The 27,713-nt window shown below is 41.7% G+C and overlaps 1 protein-coding gene across 1 annotated transcript in view; it reads right to left on the reverse strand.

Moving 5' to 3' along the window:
- The window catches only part of LOC135204024 (Golgi to ER traffic protein 4 homolog), a 204,423-nt gene that overhangs the window by 124,824 nt on the left and 51,886 nt on the right, over positions 1 to 27,713 (reverse strand). The window contains exon 3 of the mRNA XM_064233959.1: positions 3,726 to 3,820. Coding sequence (XP_064090029.1) covers positions 3,726 to 3,820 — 95 coding nt within the window. The remainder of the gene's footprint in view (positions 1 to 3,725; positions 3,821 to 27,713) is intronic.

Consider the following 27,713-nt stretch of genomic DNA (forward strand, 5'->3'; position numbering starts at 1 on the left):
AATGAGTTACTTGTTTTAGTTACTTGTTCCCAAGCTAAAAACTCCTGCTGGGTTGGTGTCTCCACCTCTCTAAGCAGTCGCAGAGACAAGACAACGTACAAGAGAGCTAAAGGATTGCTCTTTCTCTCCAACCCTTGGCAACAAAAGCCACACTTGACGATAAGAGGTGACAGCAGTTGAGTGCTGTATCAAATCCACCACAACTCAATGAGAGGAAGACAGTTTATGCGACTCGGGACTCGGCCAAGTCCGCACGAGTCAACTGCGTTCACACGAGTCAACAATGTCCACAGTCCGCACGAGTCAACTGAGGGAAAGAGAGAATGAGGTGCCAGAAATGGGAGACGGTGGGAGAGGAGTTACAACGATGCTCCTGACTCGTCCAAAAGCAATCGTACATACTTGAAAGCATTCCTATACGAAACTAAGTTAGAAATCTCTGAAGCTAGAATATCTAACTCGGTGAGAACTTTAGATACTACAGACAATGTAGACTTGAAAGAGAAACATTAATTGAGGCAGTAGTAAGAGATTTGCCAATAGCCAAAGAGGAAGCAGGATATGCTAGCAGACAAGAATTTAGAATAACCAAACTATGAGAGAGATAAACAGTCGACTCAGTCAACATATCTAAATGTGTAAAACTTGCTACGGATACATTATCATCTCAATAAAATGTCTACACCTATATCATATATTATTAAGCCTATGCATGCTAACACCTCAAACTAGATGTTGAAGATGACAGAATGCACTTACGGAGCGAGCATTAACGCTTACTGAAATGGTCCTTAATGTGAACGCTTTCACGGTCCTTTGGCGAACGCTTTAAACGAGATTCAGACCATGAAAAGGGCGTAGTAGGTATTGGAGGGCACAAAATCCCATCGTCCCGAGAACCGACCCAGTTCCCTGGCAGTGGTCACTACCAACTGTCGCAGAGCAGTCCTAGGCCTGAGCTACGTACAGACAAGGGCACCAACATCTTACTTCTAACAGGGAACACGAAAATGAGTGCACACTATGGAGGGATTCCGAACTCAGTTCAACTTGTATTAGAACTAAAAATAGGTTAATGTTCTAACTTCTCTTTATGCTTTTCCTGAACCGAATGGGGAGCAGAAAGCGGAGCTACAACGGAAGTCAATACTAGCCTACTAAAATGCCTTGTCTGAGTAGGGATAGCCTGACAGGTTTAAGTCTTGACCTAACTAATTACTTTCACAATCTATTAGTTTCCAGTCTTTCCTATATCTAACATATTCAGGCATAAATTTCTCAGAACAATTCCGTACATTCTTCACATCTAGTAGTTCCAAGATCACAATCTGTACCCTTGCCAATACAAAGAAATGTTGATCAACTTCCAATTTCACCATCCTGGTTACACCAAAAACATTCCTACATAGCCTGATATTATTGGTTTGCTTCCGGTGGAAGATATCCTAGGAAAATGAAACTACAATACCGTAAATAGGTGTAAAAAGCCAAACTTCCCAGAATACCAACATTCGCCTAGCCGCAATGGCGACCAGGAGAATTCTGACAAGAGCTAAAACATTCGAAACACACCTGGTGGAGAACAGGTAAACTAGAAAGTCATCCAGGCAGCCAATCGATTTTTTTGTTTGAATGCCGACTCACCTAATCGGCGGGGAGATACATATAGCTAAATTTAACAGTAGGTAAGATTTATCTCAAACAAATAATTTTAGGGATATGGTCAATAGAAAAAATCCACAAATTAATGAAAGTTCCCCTGGAAAAGTGAATGTGTTCCAAAACAATCCGCGACAAAGTGAACTGCAGAAATGTGAAGTGTAAAACTGGGGGGGGGGGCACTGTATATTATATATAATATACATGCCTACATATATAAAACCAAAGTGGCATAATACCGTCTTGAAAAATAGTAAGGTTTGCTAATCTTGATATGATCCAAAATTTTGTCACTACCTTCTTCATAGGGGGCTGCATGGTATACACTTCAAGCTTGGTCCATACAAGAACTGATATTTCCTCAATGACTGATTCAGAAGGAATGAAACATATTTAACACATCTAAGTTGCCCTTGTTGAAAACCTTTAGCCAACTAACAGATGTGCCAATATTTTTCCATTGTAACTCTGATAGGCACTTTATGATTATCCAAGATTATAAATGTCTGAAAGTTATTTCTTGACTGTCCAACTTGAGTGTGAACATAGGAATCCTACCAAATAATTGTGGCAAGTAATAGTTCATAATCAGTATCTTGACAGGACCTGAATACCCTTTATTTACCATGACTAACACAAGAACTATGGTCCTGGGGATGTGTTCTTGATACCTTATGGAGGAAAGATCTGGTTGTTGTATTCGACAACGTTCTTGAAGGATGCTTGTGAGAGAGTAAGTGAAAGCATAGTTGGGTTGTTTGCAATTGTCAGGAGTGATTTAAAGAGTTTAAATATTTTTGTATGGTTGATAGGTCGTGTTTTGCGTTTGTATTGCTGTTAAGATTGTGTAGTATGTATTTGTGTCTGTGGTTTTCTGAGAGAGAGAGAGAGAGAGAGAGAGAGAGAGAGAGAGAGAGAGAGAGAGAGAGAGAGAGAGAGAGAGAGAGAGAGAGAGAGAGAGAGAGTCAAGTATATCTTAGTTTTACCAGACCACTGAGCTGATTAACAGCTCTCCTAGGGCTGGCCCAAAGGATTAGATATTTTTACGTGGATAGGAACCAATTGGTTACCTAGCAACGGAACCTACAGTTTATTGTGGAATCCGAACCACATTATATCGAGAAATGAATTTCTGAATACCAGAAATAAATTCCTCTGATTCCCCACTGGCTGAGCCGAGAATCGAACTTCAGACCACCGGATTGGTAGTCAAGCGCGAAAACCACTCTTCCAACGGGGGACTGAGAGAGAAAGAGAGAGAGAGCGAGAGCAAAAGTGGTGGATTGATAGTTATCGAGTGGCTTGCTTGTTGGGCAATTGTGCGTGTTGTCTGCTGGCGCAGTTGGCGAGTCAGTCAGTCAGTTTGTGATGAGCAATCGTAGAGGACAGAGATCAGGCAGAGTCTATTGATGGTCTGTAGTGATATGATTGATTTCGATACTGTATAGTTGTTATGCATGTGTCTGTCTGGTTGTTGTTGAGTTAAAGAATGTCTGTTGCAACCCATAGCTTTATCCATGCCAAATATTGCAGCCACTGTTAGAAAATCTAGAAGCCCAGGGGAAGGTACATAACACCTTCCATACTGAACTTTCCTTCAACCTCTTAGGCGAAAGGAAAAAATGAAATTATCAGGAAGAAAAAATTTAAAAAGAAAAAGTTATGTTAAAACAATACCATAAAGAACATAAAGCCACAATGTTGACCAACCAAAACAAACCATCTAGCATGTTGAAGTTGTATTATTATATGATAAAAGTCCACTTCACTACAAAACATCAATCACTTCATAATGGTAAAACTCCATACATACATACATCTGCCGTGAACACAAGTTTCTCTATTTACATACATACATTTGCCATGAACAAGTTTCTCCTTATTTTCTTCTTACATGACAACAACTGAATGAAAAGGTTTTAAATCTCTTAGAGGATTAGGTATCCCTCATTACAAAAGAATATTTCCCAAACAATACTGAAACTACTGCACACATAAAGATTAATCTAATCTGCATGCATTAATACAGTTCATAGTTTCCTTCAAACAGAATGGTCAATACTCACTTCGCTATTCTTGTTATATGATGTTCTGTAGCTTTAGTTTTTGATTTCTCTAATACATCAAGCATTAGTAACGCAAGATCAGCACCACTTGTTTGCTGTAAATAAAACAAAATTTTACTTCCTGCCTTTAAATGTAACATTTTCATGAATTAATTTCTCTTGATCAATGACAAAGGTTAAATTTACTTACATTCATTACCCTTACAACCACCATACTTTTCTAGTTTTGCTTCCAAATCTGGCTGCAAAATAATCATCTGCTAAATTACAACTGAAGAAAATTACAAGCAAAGCATACGAACATAAACAATTTTCCAACAATTTCCCAAAAAATATAAGATAGTAATTAAACATAACTGCAAAGTCAATAACCATGGTTATACAGGTTTTTATCAATGAGGAGATTCCACAACACTGGCTGAAAATTATTATGCAAAATCCATTTTCATTTCCTACACTGATATTATCCCTTTAACCCTTCATCCTTATAAACTTTCAATAAACTAATCTTGTCATGAATCTGCAACTTTTCCACTCTTTAGAAAACCAGTTAACACAACACAAGGGTAGCTTGACTCCACCAACATTACTATTGGAGTTAAGGAAAAATTCACCATTTCTATTTCTAATAAAATGGAACACAATATATGATAAAACATTTCCCAATTTTCATAACCATCCCTTCAATATTACTGACCTTTTCTTGACTTTAAATCCCTTCAACTGATATAAAATCTCTTCCACTTTGAGTCTCTTGATCCTTAAATTTATTCATGTTGCTTCAACCATATATCATCATCAACCTTACTGTCCCCACATACAATGAAACAAATGTGTTCATATATCATCTAACAAAGAATAGCTAATGGCAAACTTTGTTCAATACTCTGCTCCTCATACTATAAGATTCACATTAGCCATGTATCTGATGTCTGGGCCCGTCCCGCACGACACTCCTGATTGGCTGTTGATAAGCCAATCACAGGGCTAGAAACTCAGTCTCACTCGAGAGTTCACATAGGCAGGATGTATGTTCCAACCTCTCTTTCAAAAATTAAAACTTTCATTACACCTCGGTTTTACCTGCAGAGTGTTTCCGAATTTCATCATCTTCAAGCCAATGATTTAAGGATTATAATGGTAAATGAATTATAGACAATAAAAAGGAATAATGAGAGGGATACAGGAGGACTGAATGTAGGGAAGAAAAATCAAAGGAATAAATGAATTTCCTCCATAAGTTATCAATATCTAAGTAAAGATTTTTTTATATACAGATTTCCACTACAGGATATGAAAGGGTGATGGTGATAATGATAATGATAGTGATGATAATGAAGTCTAAACATTCTTTTTCACCCCATAAGACTTCTTCTATTGAGGGGTTGTGATCATGATGAAGAAGTAATCAAGTGATCACATGAGCAACACCTGACTACATTAACCCTTAAACGCCGAGCCGCTATTTTCCAAAGTGTCTGTCGTATGCCGGCGGCATTCGGGAGTATTCGGGAGTTAGCGCCAAAGTAGAAAATTTTTTTTTCAAAAAATCACAGCATGCTTAGTTTTTAAGATTAAGAGTTAATTTTTGGCTCCTTTTTTTGTCATTGCCTGAAGTTTAGTATGCAACCATCAGAAATGAAAAAAAAATCATCATCATACATAAATATTGGTATATATGACTGCAAAAAAAAATTTCATATATAATTGTATACAAATCTTGCTGTGAGCAAAACAGCTGAAGCTAATGAGTTAATTTTTTTTCGTTGTATAGTAACACTAAATTGCGATGATTTTGGTATATAACAAATTGTAAAATGATCAAAGCAACACAGAGAAAATATTATCACAAAATGATGCATGAATTCATAATGCACGGACGAAAAGGTTTTTTTTCAAAAATTCACCATAAATCGAAATATTGTGCTAGAGACTTCCTGTTTGTTGCAAAATGAAGGTAATTGATTGAGTATTACTAGACTGTAAGTGTTTTAGCTTACAATTGCAGTTTTTTACCATTTCCGTTGAGTTAAAGTTGACCGAAGGTCGAATTTTTTCTATTTATCGTGACTTATATGGAAATATTTCAAAACTGATAAAAGCTACAACCATGAGTAGTTTTTTGTTGTATTCTACATGAAACTGCACACATTTTCATATATAAAACTTTATGTAACGGCTAATACAAAATGGTGCAAACATTACGACAAAGTAACAAAAGAATTTCTGAGGTTTTCGGCAGAGTTACCGCGCAGACGTAAGGAAAAAGTTTTTTCAAAAATTCACCATAAATAGAAATATTGTGCTAGACACTTCCAATTTGTTGCAAAATGAAGGTAAATGATTAAATATTACTAGAATGTAAGAGTTTTAGCTTACAATTGCGTTTTTCAACCATTTCGGTCGAGTCAAAGTTGACTGAAGGTTGAAATTATTGCACTTATCGTTACTTATATGAAAATATTTCAAAACTGATAAAAGCTACAACCATGGGTTGCTTTTTGTTGTATTTAACATGAAATTGTGCACATTTTCATATATAAACTTTATGTAACAGCTAATATAAAATGGTGCAAAAATTACGACAGTGACGAAAGAATTTCTGAGATGCGTCGCTGGTGCTTTTTAGTGCAAGAAGAAAGAAATTCGCACATGCACGCCTGGGTAATGCTTGTAAACAAAACAACAGCTTGATCCATGAACTCCCAGCACCCCTCAAGGTGCATGATTTCAAATTCTTCGCAAACTAGGCCTATAACTATTTTTCCGCAAATATTTAAAAAACCTTTTTTAGTCGACGTACCATACGTCCGATTAGCACCCGACAGACAATTTTAGTCGACGTATGATATGTCCAATAGGTGTTTAAGGGTTAAGATAAAAGAGATTAATATTCTTAATCTTTTGCTTGTTATTTTCATATTGATAGGCCCTACCTATAATTTTTTTGGTAGCATTGTCTTCCATTAAATTTAAGCTACGAAACTGCATGAAACACAAGATGATAAATGATGAATGCACTGGGATCTCATGTAAGGAGTGAAAGAATATATTTTATATTAAGAATTTCATGTTTATTTCACTATATTTATTTTGTATGGTGTTTTTATGTTGCATGGAACCAGCAGTTATTCAGCAACGGCGAAGTAACAAGATGCCGTAAAGTACTGTTGCCTAGTTCCTGCAGGTTCTTCTGGTCACAGCATACTTGTCACATTCTTCAGTTTTCTGGGCACCAGCTTGAAGAGGCCCCAATATATTGGGTTAGATTTCAGGATTAAACTGGCCCAAGAGTCCCCTAGACCGTGTAGTAGGTGGACTTCCTTCCACTCTTCTCCTAAATGTTAAAGCTCTAGCATGAGATTCTACTCTTTTCTGTTGAATGGTAGAGCGTGCCTCACTGAGCTCCTGCAAAACAGGAAAAAGACTCAAGCGTCTTCTAGCTATCCGAGATGACCTAGGCTTCGGTTGTTCTGGTTTTAATGTTTGCTTAAGTACTTTTAGCTTCCGGGTCATATCTTCCTTGGGGTTTCAAAACCAGAAAAATCAGCTACAAAGCTATCACAAACTAGAAGGTGTGGTTCTAGGTACTGAGCCAAGTCAGCACAAGGAGTAATAGAACCTTTATGTTCTTCTTGACTAGATAGCAAAACATCAGAAACATCCAAAGTGTCCAATGGTTGATCTAACTCTCCAGCCCTAAATGACGAAGTCAAAACTGGCTGAGGTGACCCTTCTAACAATGGTGAGACCTGGATACTAGGGTCTACTAAGGTTTCAACAGTTGACTAAGACATTAAAGGCATCGAGATCAGATCCTCGACAGCAAGAGCAATACTTCCCTGCTTGACTAAACAAGAGGTTGCTACTGGCTCAGGAGTGAGGATACTAGTCATGTCAAGAGTTGCAGATTCTGCTTCCCACAATTCAAGTACTACTGTAGGAAATACAGTTACATACGAATCAGGTATGTCAGCTGTCGTAGTCGACAAGCTGGTAGGAGATAAAGGAATGGTCAGATCCGGGATTTCAGGAGTATCTTGCCAACTATGTAGAGCTAGTCTCCTTTCAGATGTCCTGGGAGGTATTAAAATAGATTTAGGCATTTTTCTTTGGTATGTCATGGTAGATGCTTTATTTAGCAGACTTGCAAGAACTGCAGCAACCACTTCTGAAGAATCATCCTCTGAACAAGAGCTGGAATCGTCATAATTATTATTAATAGCGCTAGGAACAGAAACTGAAGAGTATCCATCACAGCCTGGGATATGCTGGGACTCTCCAGCAAAACAGAATGATTTTGGGTACCACTGGAAATGCCTCTTTACATAGAATGGTGGCTCCAACCAAGCCTTCAGAAATCGGACTGGCACTCTAGGAATAGACGGGAAAACACGTTCTTCAATAGCCTGGCAGACTGTTCGAGTTTGCTTATTCCAAATGGGGATTGCAGTAACCCACTTGGAGTAATGGTCGACTATCATGAGGCAACCAATGTAACCAGTAGATGAAGTTGGAAGGCTGATGAGGTCCATAGCAACCAACTCGAATGGAGTCGAGGTGGAGATGCGAAGGGTTGGAGGAATAACTACTTCCCTTGACACCTTACACATCTGGCACTCTTTACAAGTGCAGCACAAATCCCTAATGACTTTCGTCAGGGAGTGGTGCCAAACTAACCTCCTTAGCATGGACGTCATTTTGCCTATTCCCAAGTGAGCATTCTGTAAATGCGTCTCGGCTACCAAGTCTATTAGAACCTTAAACGATATAACTGGAACCAAGTGACCATCGCTCAATTTCTTGAACAGGAGATCTTGATATACCCTAAATTCCGACCACTTGCTCTTCAATCTCTTCCAGGAGCGAGGCAGTTGAGAGGCAGGTACTCTGGAGTGCACCATCCTTTTAATGGCCTGGAGTTGACGGTGTTCACTCTGTATTTCTCTCAACTCATCATGGGAAATAAGGGCGTTACCATAAAAGTCAGGATGATGATTACCATCCAGTGTCGAGTTTGTCACCATCATGACAGAACTGGTTGATGTGACAGATTGCATGTGAGATCAGAACACAGTTGTCCATTTAGAGCATCTAATTTCAAGTTAGCTTTGGTCAGCAAATTCTTGCCAAGGATAACACAAAAATCCATATCCCCAGCTGAGACAACAGCAAAGGGGAAAAGTGGTAACCTTTGCTCGCTTGATCCTTCCAAAGCTAGTTGGACTGTTCCCAGAACTCTACTATTCTGTCCAGTGAACCCCTCAACTACATCAATAGTTGAAGTGTCATATGAAATATTAGCCTCAGTAAGCACAGACTCATTCACCAGGTGTACTTGAGCTCCTGTGTCTACAAGAGCACAACAATGAATACTTCCCAGGGTCACAATACCTACTGCAGGATGACAGGTATTATGTTGACAGTAAGACACCAAAGGAACAGTTTCACTGGCATACAGCACTTCAGGGCACTCAGGATACATTTCAACCTCTTCAGCAGTGAAAACTTTGGGTCCATCTTCAGGTTTTGAACTTCTCACCTTACATCCTTCAATTACAGTAGTAGGGCGGTCAAACTTCTTTCGTTCAATGGCTGGTTTAAAATGTATTCCAGATAGACACTGAAGATGAATCCTAAGGGGATCCTTGACCGAGGGATCGCAATATACCACAAGATGACTCGGTCCAAAATGAAGCCAAATTTCCAGGCTGAATATTTTGGAAAATGCTAATAATAATTCTGGCCTTGTTGAGTTTGAAACCTAGACGATCTGCGTCTTCAAGGAATTGTTGCACCAACGCTTCAAGAAGCTTTTCTCCCTTCAGCAAGGAATTATCCGGCAAGCCTTGTTCCTCATACAACAGTTCCAGTGCAATTTCAAGAGATTCGGTCATAGAATGTGGACCACCACTGACTTTGGTGTATACTTTCAGGCAAGCAGGAAGTAGTGTCATATTTGGGCTAGGGTCATGAGAACTTGTGGTACCAGGAAGTCGGGATAAATAGTCAGCTGCAGAGTTCAGGTCACCAGGACAATACTTAACAATGAAATTGAACTCTGACAGTTCATCCAGTGTCCTAGCTAATCGACTATCTACCATCTTCATGTCCTGGAGATAAACAAGTGGACGATGATCTGAATAAATTACAAAGAACTGGCCATATAAAAATGACCTGAATGTCTTGACACCCACCTAAGAGCAGCTAGCTCACGCTCAATAGTGGAGTAACAGGTCTCACAATTAAGGAAGGACATTGAGTCATAGGCGATTGCAACCCATGATCCATTCTGCTCCTGACACAAACAGGCTCCAGCCCCCTCACCAGATGCATCCACGTATAGTTCAAGGGGCTTAGCTTCAGGAGAGTAGTCAGGGTATGACAGGGCAATTTCTTGCTTAATTAGCTCCTTCAGGCAATTAAAGGCACAATCCATCTCAGGTGTCCAAGTCAACTTCCTGGACCCAAGTCTCTTACGGCCTCCAGTAAGGCAAGATAATGGTTTAGCAACCACATAACACATGGGTACATACTTCCTCTGAATGTTCACTAGGCCCAGGAAGCTTCGCAATTGCCGCACCGTAATGGGCTTGGGAAGGATTCCACCTTCTTGAAATAATCAGACAGCTTCTTCATACCAGAACGGCCCACTAGGTGTCCCAGATACTGTACTTCAGACTGAACCCATGAAACACTTCTGAAGGTTAATCTTCAGCCCATGATTCTGTAAGGTTGTCAGGACACAATCAACTAGTTCAAGGTGCTCCTTGAAGGAGGTTCCAAAAATAAGGATATCATCGATATAAACAATTACTTTGGCTTTTGGGAATTCTTGTAGGATACGCTGCATTTCACGCTGGAAAACAGCTGGACCATTTTTTAGTCCAAAGGACAGCCACTTGAACTGCCAGTGACCATAGGCAGTAGAGAATGCAGTGTATACCTTGCTATCCTCTGAAATTGGGAGCTGATAATAGCCTCGTACTAAGTCAATGGTGGTAAAATACTTTACCCCATGAAGGCTAAAAACAGTCTTCCATATTAGGCATTGGGAACTTTTCAGGTACCGTCACTTTATTAACCCTTAAATGCCGAAGTGGTATTTTAAAAATTGTCTACCGTATGCCAGCGGCGTTCGCAAGTGAGCGTTGAAGCGGAAAAAATGTTTTTTTTTAAAAATCACAGCATGCTTCATTTTCAAGATTGGCAAAAACCTCATCCCATGCACCTTGAGGGTAAGCTCAACAGTACCTAACGTCCTTTGTCCTGAGTTACTAGACCTTGAGTACCACTGTGGTAGGTAAGACTTCCAGGTCTAAGTCTGCTACCACAGTTTCAGACACACAAGGTTGACCTCTGCTCCTGAATCCAACAAAGCATAAAAAATCCGGTTGTCAGCGACAGCACCAGGGACCACCATTAGATTGGCAGGATCAAGCTGAGCTAGGTTCACCCTCCGAAGGGTACGGAAAACCACTCCAGGTTCCTGTACTACAGGAAAGTCTGTTTGCTCCGATGTGACTGCTTGGAGCATGTGCGGGGTTGCTTCAGCACTACCGGCTACTGAAGTTATCGGTGGGCTAACACAGTCTTCACCACCTGAGAAATCCTCTAACGTAACCCCAACATCTACATTAGAGATCTGAGGTTTAACCCCTCATTTTCATTATCAGTTCTTGAGGACCTTGAACTGGTGCTATAGACAGTCCGTGTCTCACAGCTTCCCTTCTTGTTCCTCCGGGACTTTCTTCTTCTTGAATGAGCAGCTGGGTTCTGATATTCCTGCTCACTCTCACTGCTGTCAGACCCTGTAGCTGCTGCTATCGAAACCAAGCGTTGTTTCCGGTCTTTTGGTCTCACTGTTTTAGTTGTGTTCTCCCTCTGTTGAGATGTTTTCTGGGATGACGACCGAGCAGGTGATACAAGATGCTGCCTGGCTGTGGGAGCATGAGATATCACACAAGTCTTAGTAGGGGTTTTTACAGACTTTAGATGCTTTCTTACTGGTGTCCTTGTTACAGGAGGCACTTTTGGACAGAGAGCCAACAGATGGCTATCTGACCCACACCTTAGACAAAGATTGAGCCGACAACGACAGTTTTCAAAATGGTGTCAAGGTCGCTTACACCAGGCACACTGCTGACATTGCCGGAATTCTCCAGCAGGTGGGGACCTATATGGGCTCCAAGAAAGTCTAGGTTGTCGTGGTGCACTGGGAGGACGAGGGAATCGTTGGGCTGTTAAAGCAACACGAACAGGGCTAGCACCTTGCCAGGACTGACCCACCTTAGAATGGATGAATTCTTCAGGCCTCGTTCGGCACTCCTTCCTGGTACAGTCCTGAACTTCCAAGAGGTCTAACACATCCTGCCATGTGTTCTTCCGGCCAGAGGTGGTCAGTAGCTGCTCCTTAGCATTTAAAGGTATGGACTTAGGCAGCTGTCTCTTAAGCTCTGCCCCAACTAACGGCTGGTTAGGGTGAGCAACCTGGTACAAATGCTCAAGGCAAGTAGCAAATATTGACAGGGACTTGCCTTCCTTCAGTCGGGCCTCCATGAACTGAGCCTTCCGTCTGGTTCCGATCTGCTCTTTCGCCCTACTGTGCCAGACCTTGAGCTCCTTCTTCATCTCATGGTAGTCTACCTCTGTTCCTCCTACTGCATCGAATACTGAACGAATTTTCCCCTCCAAATACCTGCCAAGCTCAGCTGTCCATAAGTGTGTACTGCCCTGGGAGTACCGGGCTGAACAATTTGTTTCAAAGGAGGTGAGGAAACGGGAGAAAGTGTGTCCAGAATCCCAGTTGTAAACTGCTGGTCTGGGACATCCCTTCCTGTCCAACGCCTGAACAAACTGACCAATCTCCATGGTATTTACTGGTACAGTATTCGATACCTCAGATTCAGATGAAGAGGAGGAGGACTGAGAAGGTTCTGGTGAAGTATCTTGCAGAGGGACGTGTCTTCTACTCTGGACACTAGAAGAAACCTCTACTGGTGTATAGGTAGAGGGAATCCTTGTCGGCTGTGGAACTACCATCCATTCCAGGGGGGTCAGAGAGACAAGCAGGACTATCATGATGGGACCTCAATCCCTCACCTAAGAATCAGGTACTGGAGGTGTCCGTTGCCACCATAAACACAGGTTGACTCCATGTCAAGGTAGTATTTGTCATGCACTGTGCCATATGGGTGACACAGGCAGCACTACTCTTCAGGGAACGCTCCCACTTCAGAGCTTGAAGTTTCTCTTCTAATGGGAGGAGCCTTTCTTGGAGGAGTACAATTGTCTCATCACGTTCTGATAGCTCTGTTAGCAATTCCTCCTGGCTCATATTCGCAACAGGGTCTGTGGACTCTTGGGACTCCATTCTTTCCTGGATTCGTCCCCCTTAGTGCATATGAGATTCGAACACTTAAGGGGTCCCAGGTCTGGGCACCAAATGAAGTAACAAGATGCTGTATAGTACTGTTGCCTAGTTCCTGCAGGTTCTTCTGGTCACAGCATACTTGTCACATTCTTCAGTTTTCTGGGCACCAGCTTGAAGAGCCCCAATATATTGGGTTAGATTTCAGGATTAAACTGGCCCAAGAGTCCCCTAAGATTTTCGGTATGATCCTAAATGGTTGTTTAGGTAAAATAAGGTCTGTTACTTTGCATAAAGCCATGAAAACCAGATTGGAAAAGTAATTTATTTTCTCTCAACAAAAAAATAAATTAAAGGACTTATTTTAAAACAAGGAGTGTGTTATTGTACAAGTGAAATCCTTCTGTAAAAAAGGGATTTTGACGAAGGAAAAATCTATTTCTGGGCAACGACCTGTGTCGCCCTGTGAAATGGTTCCTTGGATACTATTTCTTAGGAATAAATATTGCTATTCATCCTAGAGAAAAAAGAAACAATATAATGCCAAGATAAATGGCTCGCTCACCTCCAATAGAAGTGTCGGTATAGTAAGGAGCGAGTGGAATCACTACCAGAGGTCCCTTGCCATTTAGCTTCTTCCTTCGACAAAACCCCGAACTACGGAGGAGCCGTGCTACAGCTCCCGGTCTACTACTACCGTGAGCGCCTCCGACGCCTGAGACGTCATTCCTGAAGATAGCCTCCAAGCTTGGGGTAAGCTGGGTGAGGACCATCTAACTACAGGGTGGGGTTTCACAGGGCGACACAGGTCGTTGCCCAGAAATAGATTTTTCCTTTGTCAAAATCCCTTTTCTGGGCTTAACCTGTGTCGCCCTGTGAAATAGTACCAGAGAATGCTAAAACACCAAGCTTGAGGGACAGTACAGATAAAATAAGAAGGTAAAGTTAAACACTTGTAAGGTTAATAGTATAATGATCAACTAAAATTACAGTCTTACAAAATGGGAAAGTATAAGCCCTAAAACATGGGTTATAACTTAAAACTAGTTAGCCTAACAACAAGCAATAAATATACAGGTTAGGCAAAGACAGGATATAAGTTGATATATACAAAAGAATGGAACTGAATCCATCTAGAATGATGAACAATAGCAAAACTCAAGGTAACCCAAAACATAGAGGCGACTAAACTAAGTAAGGGTGCAATGGGGCAGGTAGAAGGGAAGGCTACAAGAAGTTATAGGAAAAACTTTTAAAAATCAGGAGAAACTGTGTTTCCAGCTGCCACTGCTGGAAATTTGAGGGCTTCTAAGGGTTTTAGGTAGTGCCGTTTGAAAACTGTCGGAGATTTCCAGCCTGTATATTTCTTAAGATCGTCAAAATTCATGTGTTGGAAATAATTAATAGATGTGACCACCGCCCTAACATCGTGGGCCCGAGGAAAGGACTCTGGGTTGGCCTGTTTAACGAAGTATAAAATTTGTTGCCTGATCCCTTTTAGGGATAATGTACCACCTTCCTTCCTAATGAACAACGGGCCTGAAGATTTCAGAGTTGTTCTACTTAGGTAGGCTCTTAATGAGTTGACAGGACAAAGGGAAATGTCTTGAGGTAGTGGTAGGATTTTCCACGAGGACCATCTGTCCTGTGGATCTTCATTTTTGGCTAGAAAATGGCGATCTGGGGATAAGAGGACTTCCCCTGAGGGGAGGAAATCAATGTGGCCTGGTTCCCTTGATAAGGCTGACAGTTCTGATATTCTAGCTCCAGAGGCTAAACTTAATAAAAATAGGGTTTTCCTCGGGAGGGATATATAATTGCAAGAGTCATTGTTAATGTCCGAGGCCAGTTTGAGGACATCATTTAGGAACCAAGAGACTGTTTTAGGTCTCGTTGATGGTCTTAATCTAGCACAAGCTTTTGGTATGGACGTAAAGTACGAATCCGTAAGGTCTACGCTAAAACCAAATTGGAAGATCTTTTTAAGAGCTGATTTGGTCGTAGCGATAGTGCTTGCTGCTAAACCTTTCTCAAACAATGATCTGAAGAAAGTTATGGCTAGGTTCGTTGTCATGACTTGAGAATTTGACATCCTAAGGAACTCTGCTAGTTTCTTGACAGATGAATCATATTGCCGAGAGTAGATTCTCTTTATATCTGATTCCAAGCAATGAGATATTCTGGGGATCAATTTCTGCATTCCTCATAGCTGCGAATTTCAGAAAATCTATAAAGTTAGGGTTTTCTGAATTCTTGAGGAAGCGGACACAGTCTGAGTTTGCACTAACTGGGTTAGTTTGGGGTTGGGAATCCGTAGTGGTCGGAGTCTCAACTCTAGGAGTAGAGGGAACCAATTGCTCTTGGGCCAGTTGTGAGCTACTAGAGCTACTTGGCCTTTGAATGTCCTGAGTTTGTCTAAAACTTTCATGAGAAGGTTCACCGGAGGGAAGAGGTAAATACTCTTCCATTTGTTCCAATCGAGGATCATTGCATCCGTAGCGTATGCATAGAGGATCGACTGGTTTGGGTGCCGACGTAACAAGGGAGTTTGTGGTTAAGACTCCGTGGCGAAGAGGTCTACTTGGAGTCCGGGGACTTGTAGACTGATCCAATTGAATGAACTCCTGTCCAGTGTCCACTCCGATTCCAACGGAGCGGAGCGAGATAGAGCGGCTGCTACTACGTTCTTGACTCCTGCCAGGTGAGTGGCTGACAGGTGCCATTTGTTTTTGTTTGCCAGAGAGAAGATGGCTATCATGACATGGTTCAAGTGGCTTGACTTGGATCCGCCCCTGTTGATGCAGTGTTTATCTACTACCTGCACTGTCCAGAACTAGTTTGAAATGTGAGTTCTTGGGCGGACGGAGTCGTTTCAGTGTGAGAAATACTGCCATGGCCTCCAGTACATTGATATGTAGCTGGCGGAATGTTAACGACCAAGTTCCTTGAACTTTTTCGTGCTGGGAGTATCCTCCCCACCCTGTTAGTGAGGCGTCTGTGTGGATCACTAATAATGGAGGGGGAAACTGTAGAGGAATTGCTTTTGAAAGACTCTTTGTCTCCGTCCAGGGGCAGAGACGTTTCCGTAAGATCGCTGGAATAGAGGCTAGTTTGTCCCGTGATCTGCAATTCGCTCTTGAGCGCCATACTCTGTTTATATCTTTGAGTTTGGCTCTGAGCAGAACGTCTGTGACTGATGCAAACTGGAGTGAGCCCAGGATCCTCTCCTGGCACCTCCGGGATGTTTGTTGTTGTTTGAGAAATTGTTTTGTAGCTCTTGCAATTTCTTTCCTTTTCAACGACGGAATTGATAGTGTGCGCGATTGCAAGTCCCACTGAAGGCCTAACCACTGGAATCGAGATTCCGGTGTTAGTCTGGACTTGGTTTTGTTTATTTGGAAACCTAAATGTTCCAGGAATTTGATCACTTTGACCGTTGCTTCCTTGCATTCTTTGGGGTTCTTTGCCCAAATAAGCCAATCGTCCAGATAAGCCACTAACATTATTCCTTGTTTCCTTAGCTCTTGCACTACTGCTTCCGCCAATTTGGTGAAGATCCTGGGGGCTATGTTGAGCCCGAATGGCATTACTTTGAAGGAGTAGGATCTGTTGCCTAGTTTGAAGCCTAGGAACGGACGGAAGTGTCTGGCTATGGGAACATGATAGTAGGCATCTGTAAGATCTATAGAGGTTGTGACGGCCCCACGGGGAAGTAAGGTCCGTATCTGTGAAACGGTCAGCATCCTGAACTTGTCGCAATGAATGTATAAGTTCAGATGGGACAAGTCTAAGATGATTCTTCGGTTTTCCGAGTCTTTCTTTGGCACGCTGAACAAGCGCCCTTGAAATTTTAAATTGTTGACTCTTGAGACTACTCCTTTGAGAAGGAGGTCTTGGGTATACTCTACCAATTCCGTTGTTGGTGCTTGATAGAATCTGTTGGTTGGAGGAGGGCCCTCTAGCCAACTCCAACCTAGGCCTTTTGTCACTATACTTTGAGCCCAAGGGCTGAACCCCCACCGCTGGCGGAAGAGGTACAGCCTCCCTCCTACCTTGGGATTCTCACTGCTGGTTTGCCGAGGGGCGGCCGCCTCTTGCTCCTCGGAAACCTCTTCCTCTGTTTGTAGCTCTGCCGGACCCTCTGAATCGAGAGGCACCTCTTGCTCTGCTACCTCTCGCAAACCTATTGAAAGCCTGAAAGTTCTGGCTTTCATAGTTGGAGTTATAGGCTGGCGAGACAGCAAAGGAAGTAGAGGGTTGGGATTGCTGAGACTGAGGGGTCAGGACAAGGTATTGTTGCTGACCCTTCGACGATGGTTGCCCTTGTGATGCTGGGACTGCCTGAACCAACGTCTGCTGAGAAGGCTGGAAGGGAGAGAACTTTCTTGGTTTCTTCTTGATCCTTTGGTTAGGACCAGAAGATTCCTGCCTCCGCTTTGCTACGAGTCCCCATCTGACTCTGAGGCACTGATTGACCTTTGAAGCCTCATGAAGGACTTCTGCTACCACTGGTGCTGGGAAGAGGTCCGTTCCCCAAATTGAGGAAGCAATCAGTTTGTTAGGTTCATGGCGGATAGTAGCTTCCGCCAGAACGTGCTTCCTACAATTCCTCCTGGCTATGAGGAAGTCGTAAAGGTCACACTGCATGGTGTGCAGCAGACCCTTAGCCAAAACTTTAAACAACGGCTCTTGTTGGTATACAAGAGCCTCATGACCTGGAGGTCGGCCAGCAAAGGGGCGGCCGCTATCGGGTCCACCACTGATCCTTTCTTGGCTCCGGGGAATACTAGGTCCGCCATGTCCTGGGTAAGAATGTAGGGGCGGCCCTTCGAATTCCGGCCAAAACCCCCTACCCATGCTTTGAGAGTAGACAAAGCCTTCTTCTTCTCTTCGTCAGAACCCTGTAAGAAAGGTCTAGAGTTAGGGAGAGGATAGGGGAGGAAAGTCGTTTGTGATGAGACTACGGGGGTCCTCGAGTTACGACGTTGATCCGTTCTTACGATGCATCGTAACACGAATTTCAGCGTAGTCGGAACATTGAAAAATACCACATGATTTAATGTAAATACCTATCAATAACACGAGAGAACAATTCCTTACCTTTATTAGTTTGATTGGCTTGCACACTGGAGAGGAAGCTGCGGTGCTGGAGAGACTGGGGGAGGTTAGTGAAGAGAAAAGAACCTCCAGAAGTTGCTGGAGATGCTGAGGCAGATGATTCTTGAGGTGAGGCAAATGATTCTAGAGTTGAGCAGAACATTCTAGTACTGAAGATGCTGAGGCAGGTGATTCTTGAGGTGAGGCAGATGTTGGGGCAGGTGAGTCTTTAGGTGAGGCAGAACCTACAGAAGGTGCTGGAGATACTGGGGCAGGTGAGTCTGGGTTAGCAGAACATTCAGAAGGTGCTGGATTAGCAGAGGCAGCTGAGTAGAGGGTACAGGATCTTCTGCAGGCCTCTCTACCTTCTTAAAATACTGCTCCAGGTTAGTCTGAACAGAGAGCGACCTCTTTTCATCCAAGATCTCCTTGTGAAACAACCCCTGCATCAAATCCATGACGCCTCTGGAAACCCTAGTGAACCTGTCCAAGTTGGGATCCTGAGCCTCAAAAGTTGACAACGCTTGCTGCAACTGTGCAAAACCTCTTATCAAGTCCTGCCTTGTGAAAGCCTTAGGCTCTGGGGTGGGTGCTTCTTCTTCTTCCTCTATTATCGCTTCTCCAGTTTGTATCAGGTCCTCAGCAGATAACTCCTCGCCATGAGACTCCAGCAGCTCTGTAACATCATCAACCTCCATCTCCAAATTGATTTCCTTACTCAGGGCAACAACGTTCTTGACAACTAGCTGAACTGTGTCCTCAAACCCATGGAAATCATTCACAAATTGAGGACAAATTTTCTTCCAGACACCATTCATGTTTGTTTGCTTAACCTCCTCCCAGGAATTAGCAATGTTCTTTACAGCATCAAGGATGTTGTAGGATTTCCAAAAGTCCTTCAGAGTCAAGTCCTTCTTGGTTTCAGTTGCCTGTAAAGCCATAGCAATTGTCCTTCGTAGGTAGTAGGCCTTGAACGAAGCAATCACTCCTTGGTCCATAGGCTGTAAAAGGGCCGTGGTATTAGGTGGAAGGTAAACCACCTTGACATTAGGGTTGAAGTCTCCCAGCTGGGAGGCAGGGTGTCCAGGGGCATTGTCCAGCACTAGCAACACCTTAAAGGGGATACCCTTGGAGGCGCAATACCGCTCCACCACTTGGCACAAAATGGTTTATGAACCAGTCCTCAACACTGCAAGTGTCACCCATGCCTTCTTGTTGGACTTCCAAATTACTGGTAGTGACCCTTCCAAATGCCCTTGAGTGCCCTTGGATTTTCAGCCTGATACACCAACAAGGGCTTCAGTTTGAAGTCGCCAGCAGCATTACCCCCCAAGAAGTAAAGTTAGCCTCTCCTTGCTGGCTTTATGACCGGGTGCTGACTTCTCCTCCTTGGCGATGTAAGTGCGGTTAGGCATACGCTTCCAAAACAAACCTGTCTCGTCTACGTTAAACACTTGCTGAGCAGAATAACCCCCCTCCTTAATTATCTCAGACAACGCTTTAGGAAATTCACTCGCTGCTTTCTCATCCCCACTAGCAGCTTCACTTGCAATTTAAGGTTATGGTAATTGGCCCGAGCCTTAAATCGCAATAAACCAACCCCCTACTAGCCACAAACTCTTCACTTTCACTTCCCTCCCCCTTTTCTTTTTTCAACGCTTCAAACAATCTTTTCGCCTTCTCCTGAATCACCATAAGGCTGACTGGGATACGCCGTTGATTTTGTTCTTCCAACCAAAGCACCAATAACCTTTCCATTTCAATTATTAGACCACTACGCTGCTTAGTTATCACTGTCGCTTTCATAGGAGCAGATCCTTTCACATGTTCAACGATGCGCTCTTTATCTTTGATAATGGTAGCAACGGTCGAACGGCTAAGGCCAAGCGAGCGGCCAATGTTTGTTGGCGTTTCTCCCTTCTCGGATCGCTTTATAATGTCCACTTTAATTTCCATGGTGATGGCCTTTCTTTTCTTCGATGCACTACCATCAGAAGAGTCCGCCTTGCGCTTGGGAGCCATAACAAAGAGCAAAAAGTTACAAAAACGATACAACACGAGGGAGAGAGAGGCAGTGTAAACAACCAAAATGGCGTATGGACGAGGACTGAGCGTAGCGAAGCGACGCCGTCCTCTCCCCCACAAAGCGTATTCTTCCGCCGTGCGCCTGGAACTAGTTCGCGTTTGTTTACGTTGCTTACGACGCTAAACCGCGTAAGACGGAACGACGCAAAACTATTATTTTTTTATATTTTTATGGGGGCGCGTTCGTAACCACGAAACATCGTAAGTCGAGACCAGCGTAACCCGAGGACTTACTGTATATGAATATGTGTCTCGTATGTGAAAGGTATATAATAATAACAAGTATTCCAGGTGATGAATGAATGAAGAAAGTGCTAAGAAAACTTACTACTAGTGAGGCATCGCCTACTAGCAAGTAGCAGGTTTGGCAGGCTTCGTGGTGCCAAACTATAAAATCATCCACTTTCACTGCACATCCTGCATGAGAGCGGCATACTATATGGCCGCACGGGTCCTGGAGGATGGCATTGCACCCAATCTCCTGGCAGTACAACATCTGTAAGTCAAAGGATACATGAGTACCAATGACAACCTCTGGTGGTATAATATGCAAAATATCCGTGGGTGCCGGAGTAGGACCAACGGATAGAGTTCTACGTATAAGTGGCATGCAAAAGAATGCCGGAGTAAGCTCTAAAGCTCGCTCCGTATGCGTAGAAAAGTTACGAGGGGGGAAGGTCTCCGCCTCCGCCTAAGCTCACTTGTTATATGGTTAAAATAAACTCCGTAGGGCTCGGAGTTCTCCGTATGGCCCGGAGTTAATAAAATTGAGTGAGCAATGTCAAACTTCTAACGAAGCAAGGGATAGTGCAAGAGGCGGAAATAAAAAAAACCCCGGAGTAACGCAAAGGTACTAAAAATAAATTAAAAGAAAAAACCCCATAATATCAGTAAGTGCTCGTGTGAACTATCCTAAGTGGATAGGCACCCAGTGGTTCCCTCCCCCCTCTCTATGTTCGGTAGAGGCGGATAGACACCTGCCGGACTGAACTGGGGGGGAAAGGGTAGGGAAGTACGTGGGGTAGGGGAGCCGTCCCCCTGAGCGGCCAGTTAAGGACGGAGAAGTAGGGGGAGGAGGTCCCGAGCCCCCGAGACACATGACGAGTGAGAACACCAGTAGGGGGGAGCTCCCCACCCGCCCCGTGAGTCACCCCCTCTCATGCAGACTCGGACGCTAGCTGTGAGAAACGAGTCATCACCCATCGACGTAGATGGCAATGTATGGAGGGGGAAATGGGGGGACGGGTGGGGGACCCCGTAACCGGGTGGCTCACCGCGATCGACCAGTGGTCTTCCCAGCCAGGTGATAAACACGAGGTGGGGAAGAACCGTCGGAACAACATCAATATCACTGATATATATAGGATTACTTATAATAAATTAAATCAAACAAATAATAAATTAAAGCGATATCTTAAAGCTAGGCTAACACGGGGAACACGAAGCTAAGCAATCAGAAGAAAAGGCTAATCGCCGATCCGAAGAAAGGGGTATGTTAGCCTAATCTAACCTCTAGTTCAAGAAAACGGGGGGCAGGCTAATCACCAATCGACAATTGGAGTATGAAAGCCTAACCTAACGGTAAAAACAGTGATAACTGGATAAGCTAATCACCATACCGAAGCATGGTGTATGTTAGCCCAACCAAATACCTACTATTAAGATTAAATGGTAATCAGGAACTAGAGAAGTTAAGAGGGAACATCAATAATAAGATGATATGACTCTCAAAACCATGACTGATAAAAACTCCTAACAACGTAAGGCATAGCTAGGCTAAGGTCCGAAACATGCGGTCGGAGCATGCCCCGTGGAGGCCTAACTAATAGGCTAACTGCATAAAAGATATATAGAGACTATGTGTAAGTAACCATATCTAAAGTACTGTGAGAAGGGAAATCCCTAACGGTATGGAAGACCGAAAGAGAGAACCCGTACCGACATGCGGTCGAGGGGCATACCGGCCGATAAGGCTCCGAGTATATAAAAAACACGAAGATCATCATAAAATGAGATCAGTAACCCCAAACAGTACTTAACTTAGAAGCAGAAGCTGAAGACATCTTGAAATAAATGATAAATCCAAAAAAGCGAATACACAGCACAGAAAAAATTTAACGTGGTGGTGGTAACGCGTGCTATCGAAGGAATGACGTCTCAGGCGTCGGAGGCGCTCACGGTAGTAGTAGACCGGGAGCTGTAGCACGGCTCCTCCGTAGTTCTGGGTTTTGTCGAAGGAAGAAGCTAAATGGCAAGGGACCTCTGGTAGTGATTCCACTCGCTCCTTACTATACCGACACTTCTATTAGAGGTGAGCGAGCCATTTATCTTGGCATTATATTGTTTCTTTTTTCTCTAGGATGAATAGCAATATTTATTCCTAAGAAATAGTATCCAAGGAACCATTTCACAGGGCGACACAGGTTAAGCCCAGAAAATACTTCTTTATTAAACAATTGAAACAAAACTCAATAAAACTCAATAAGGTTCAATAAGTAACAAAAAAGAACACAAGGGCACAATATTTAAATAACCATTACTTGCTCAAGAACGCTCATCTAGAACATTTAAAATTAAATGACTAAGGTTTATGACATATCATCAAGTTAAATGACTCAGGTTTATGAGATATCAAGTTAGACACAAAATATTCGGTGTCCAAGTTTCAAAGTTCCAGCTCTTGAATAGGAAGCTCACCTGAATGGTAAGCTTCTACACCTGTGGGGAAGAACCAATTGACAGTTAGCAGTGGAATGAAATACTGACGCACCTCACCATGTCGAGAGTGAACTTCTATCACCAGAAATATTTCACTATAAATATTTTAGTACTAAGTTTCTGAAGTACATAATTCTTATATCATTGGCTTGAAGACATTTAGTGATCCAATTTGGAAATACTCCTTTTCTGCAGGTAAAACTGAGGTGTAATAAAAGTTATAATTTTTGAGAGGTCGGAACATACATCCTGCCTATGTGAACTCTCGAGTGAGCTGTGTTTCCAGCCCTGTGACTGGCTTATCAACAGCCAATCAGGAACGTTGTAAGGGACAGGCCTAGACATCAGATGCACGGCTGATGTGAATCTACTATAGTAGTATGTAACCTCAAATATATCCAAGGATTTCGAGAGAGAGGCGTGATGTCACTAGCACTGGCTTACCTCTTATGCATAAGTACGTAATATGTATAGTATTGCTAGCATTACTGCAGCCTCATGCTTGACTTATGACTTATAACATTATAGCAGAGTCCATCTAGCTTTGCAGCAAAGCCCCTCCCACTGCACGCCAATAATTGGCTAGCTCTCGAAGGGGGAATATGTCACACTAGTTAAAAGTCCAAATGATTACCAGTACGGATTTAACTCCATTTGGTAATGTTGAGTTTCGTGCATGAATCATGACATCGCAGATTTGAATTCCCAGAGTTGTGAAGTATGGAATTTGAGATCTCCAATAAAAGATATAATGTTATATATCATTATGATGATCTTGGATCATTTTGTCTGTGCATCTTTTTTATATATATATCATGCACAGCCTAAATACAAAAGCATCTTGCTTTTTTCATTCTTTTAAATTGGTGTTGGTCTACATTAGCGATCCAACATAGACCACATTAATTGAAATGAAGCATAGACTTATGCAGGCAATTTCCGATGTTAGGGTATTAATTTATCATAACCCTGCACGTCAAATGTTAATATCATTGAGAGATTAGGCCTACACATTAATTTATTTTTTTGAGGCAATGACAGGATAGGCATACTCATAAATTTCTTATATTTTGAGGTAATGACAGGGCATAAGCCTACTCGTCAATTTTGTACATTTTGAGGCAATGACAGGGCACATGCCGACACATCAAATTCTTATATTTTGAGGCAATGACAGGGCATAGGGCTACATGTCAAATTCTTATACAGTAATACCTTGAGATACGAGTATAATTCGTTACTGGATTGAGCTCGTATCTCAATTCAATTTTTCCCATATAAAATAACTGACAAATTTAATCTGGTCCAGCCCTCTAAAAACACCCAAATCAATAACAACAACAATGGAAAAAACATTTTTAATTGCTATACTGCATAGACTTATGTACACACACACACACACACACACACAAATTGATATAATAAATGATTACTGTTTTATGAAATAAAATGTGGTTTTATTACGAGTTCTTAACTTTGAGACAGACAATAACAGCTAATGGCAGTGTGTGTGCAGAGGAGGAGGGAGGGAACTTTCACATCTGAGCTCGCAGCTTCCCCATGCCTCACAACCGAGTGGATCCAAGTTTGCTATTTAAAATTATTGAACCATCCACGACTAGCTTTAAATGTCTCCCTAGCTGGCGCTGATGTCTCCCCACCCTCAGCTGCTTCCTTTTGTTTCAAATCTTCATAGACTGCACTGGCCTTCTCACAGATGATTGTCTCAGTAACGCTATCTACTGCCAGCTGCTTCTCCTCAATCCACAGCAACAGAAGCCTCTCCATTTCGTCATTTATATTTGTCCGTAACTTAAGACATGATAGTTGTTATGCCTTTGGAAGCCTTTGCGCTCTTGGTAGCATCCTTCTGTTTGAGGATTGTACATATTGTCCATGTACTCTGCTTGTAATTGCGTGCCAACTCACTCACACGGACACCAAGCTCATGTTTCTTGATAATTTTATGCTTCATTTCCATTGTCATCATGCATTTTTTCTTCTCACTGCCAACCTTACTACTCACTTTCTTAGGATCCATCACTTGTTACAAAAAATGTTCACAAATACATTGAAAATCCCATAAATAATGCAAACACAACACAGGAGATGTGTACAGAAGTTGATAACCACATAACTGAACGAGTGAAGCGAGGAGCGCTTGGCCATCAAGCATTAGCATCTGTAAGCGTGCTCGTATCTCAATACAAAATTTTGCTCGGAGGCTGGCTCGTATTTCAGATTGCTCAGATGTTGGTGCGCTTGTATGTCGAGGTATGACTGTATTTTGAGGTAATGACAGGGCACAGGCCTACGAGTCAAATTTTATATTTTGAGGCAATGACAGGGTATATGTCTACAAGTCAAAGTCTTATGTTTTGAGGCAATAACCGGGCATAGCCCTTCATGTTAAATTCTTATATTTTGAGGCAATGACAGGACATAGGCCTACTCATCAATTTCTTATATCTTGAGGCAATGACAGGGCATAAGCCTATATGTCAAATTCTTATATTTTGAAGCAATGTTAGGGCATAGGCCTACACATCAAATTCTGATATTTTGAGAATGACATAGCATGGGCCTAGACATCAATTTCTAATTGCTAAGTGCCATAAGCAAGAGCTCATACACATACATATGTGGATGGCCAAATATTGGCCATCAATGAGCTATATTGAACATATATTTACTAAAGGGATAACAAATTATATTACTGTGATGAGTAAATATAAGGCTGCTGTGGCATTTCTATGAAGGCTATGGTAGGAGGGCATCATAAGATACTGAACAAATTAGAAAAACATGATAGCTTACAAGGTGTGTGTGTGTGTGTGTGTGTGTGTGTTAGGAGAATATTTTAGCACAGACTACATAAAGATCTCGGTAACTCTTAATTAAAAAAATTACTAGATTTCAGTTAACAAGAATAGGCAGATAATTCTTGATGCCAGTATTTTATGATTAGGTCTGTTTATTCTGCAATGTTAGGATAGCATATGAAAATGTTTTAAGACACTAGAAGCACCATAACAGCAGCAACAAAAACAAGAATAACCATCATAAAATGGCTGAATATAAGATAGGCCTACAATTCAAATGTCGTATGCTGCGTAAACCAACAAAAAGACACAGGACCTTATAGGTCTATGTCATTTTTTATGATCCTGTTATTTTGAAAGGAGATAATGTCCTAATAAAATTCTCAGCAATTTATATCCAATATGACTTCTATTATCATAATGTAGCCTTTTCTTAAAGGTATATTCTGGTGTTGTAGAGTCCAGTCACTGCTTGTCATCCATCTAAATGTGTAAATGATTGCAATAAAATAGATTTTAAGACTATTGAAATGTAGTAAAATTTCCCTTAATTAATATGAAATACCAGTCTGCATGGCTGAGAGTTTTTGTTTAAATTAAAAATGGTGAACACGATTGACAATATCAGATGGTAATTACCATTATCCAGTGATTAAAGTGCACCGATTCGAATCCACACATTCCCAGTGTCACCTCCGTAGTCAGGTGAACCTCATTATGAAACACAAAATTGCAGAAATGTGGAACACTTCTGATTTTATTCATATTTTTCCATTTTTTTACCATTTTTAAGATGTGTATTATGATTTTATTTCAGGGGATAACATAATGTTTCCTTTTGATAATCAGCACAACGTATTTTAGTTCGGTACAACAACCATTGCAAAATAAATGAAAATGAAAAGAAACACAGATTAACCAAATTTTCCAAACTATTTCCAACCAATCAGCTCCAAGTAATAGTCTTGACGTAGTCAGTGGACAGGGCTTAGCTGCAAAGCTAACTGGACTCTGCTATAGTATTGCACAGCTATGCTCAAATCTTACAGGACATGATTCTTTTTGTATCATCCACAAACATTGCCGAGTAGTGTTAAAATTTTTTTTTTTTTTTTTATTTCTAATGTCATACATATTGAATTCACAGCTAGCACTACTTTCTCTGTGGTTACATAAATATGATCCCTTTCATGCATTGGTATAATTTCTAATGTGTGTGACTTGAACTGATTTTTTTTTTTTACATTGCTTAGCTCAAAGCATGGTGTGATAAAGTTAGCAGTGCCATCAATGACAGCTTAACATGCTCCTCGAGCTGGTCAAAAGCATTATAACAGTAGACATAATAAGCTCAACAATCATAATTTTCAAAATGGGATTATGAATTACAACATGTTTTCTTTGAATGTTAAAATTTTAGGCTGTGTTCAAGCTGCCCATATGTTGAAAAATGATTTATAGGCTTACAAAATAATCTAAGCCTTCAGCTATGTAATCTCTGTTACTGAAGAATTTACTTGAAGAGATTACCTGTTCTTTGAAGAACATCTACTAGTATTATTGTCAAAGCCTATGTAAAACTTGTTTTTTAACTGGCTCACAATATTACTTTCTTAAAAGTCCTTCTGCTGGCTTTTGGTGTTCAATTTATTCATTCACAAGGTAACTTGAAGTGCAAGAATATGTACACAACATCATATGCTTTCTGGACAAAAATTGTTAATATAGAGATGTGTGTAATTTTGTTTGTATGGTGTTTGTACATTACATGGAACCAGTGGTTATTCAGCAACAGGACCAATGGCTTTACATGACTTCCAAACCACGTTGAGTAACCTTCTATCACCAGAAATACACATCTTTAACCCCTCAGTGGAATGCCTGAGAATCAAACTC

Source organism: Macrobrachium nipponense, chromosome 44 (assembly GCF_015104395.2).
Source record: "Macrobrachium nipponense isolate FS-2020 chromosome 44, ASM1510439v2, whole genome shotgun sequence".
NCBI lineage: Eukaryota > Metazoa > Arthropoda > Malacostraca > Decapoda > Palaemonidae > Macrobrachium > Macrobrachium nipponense.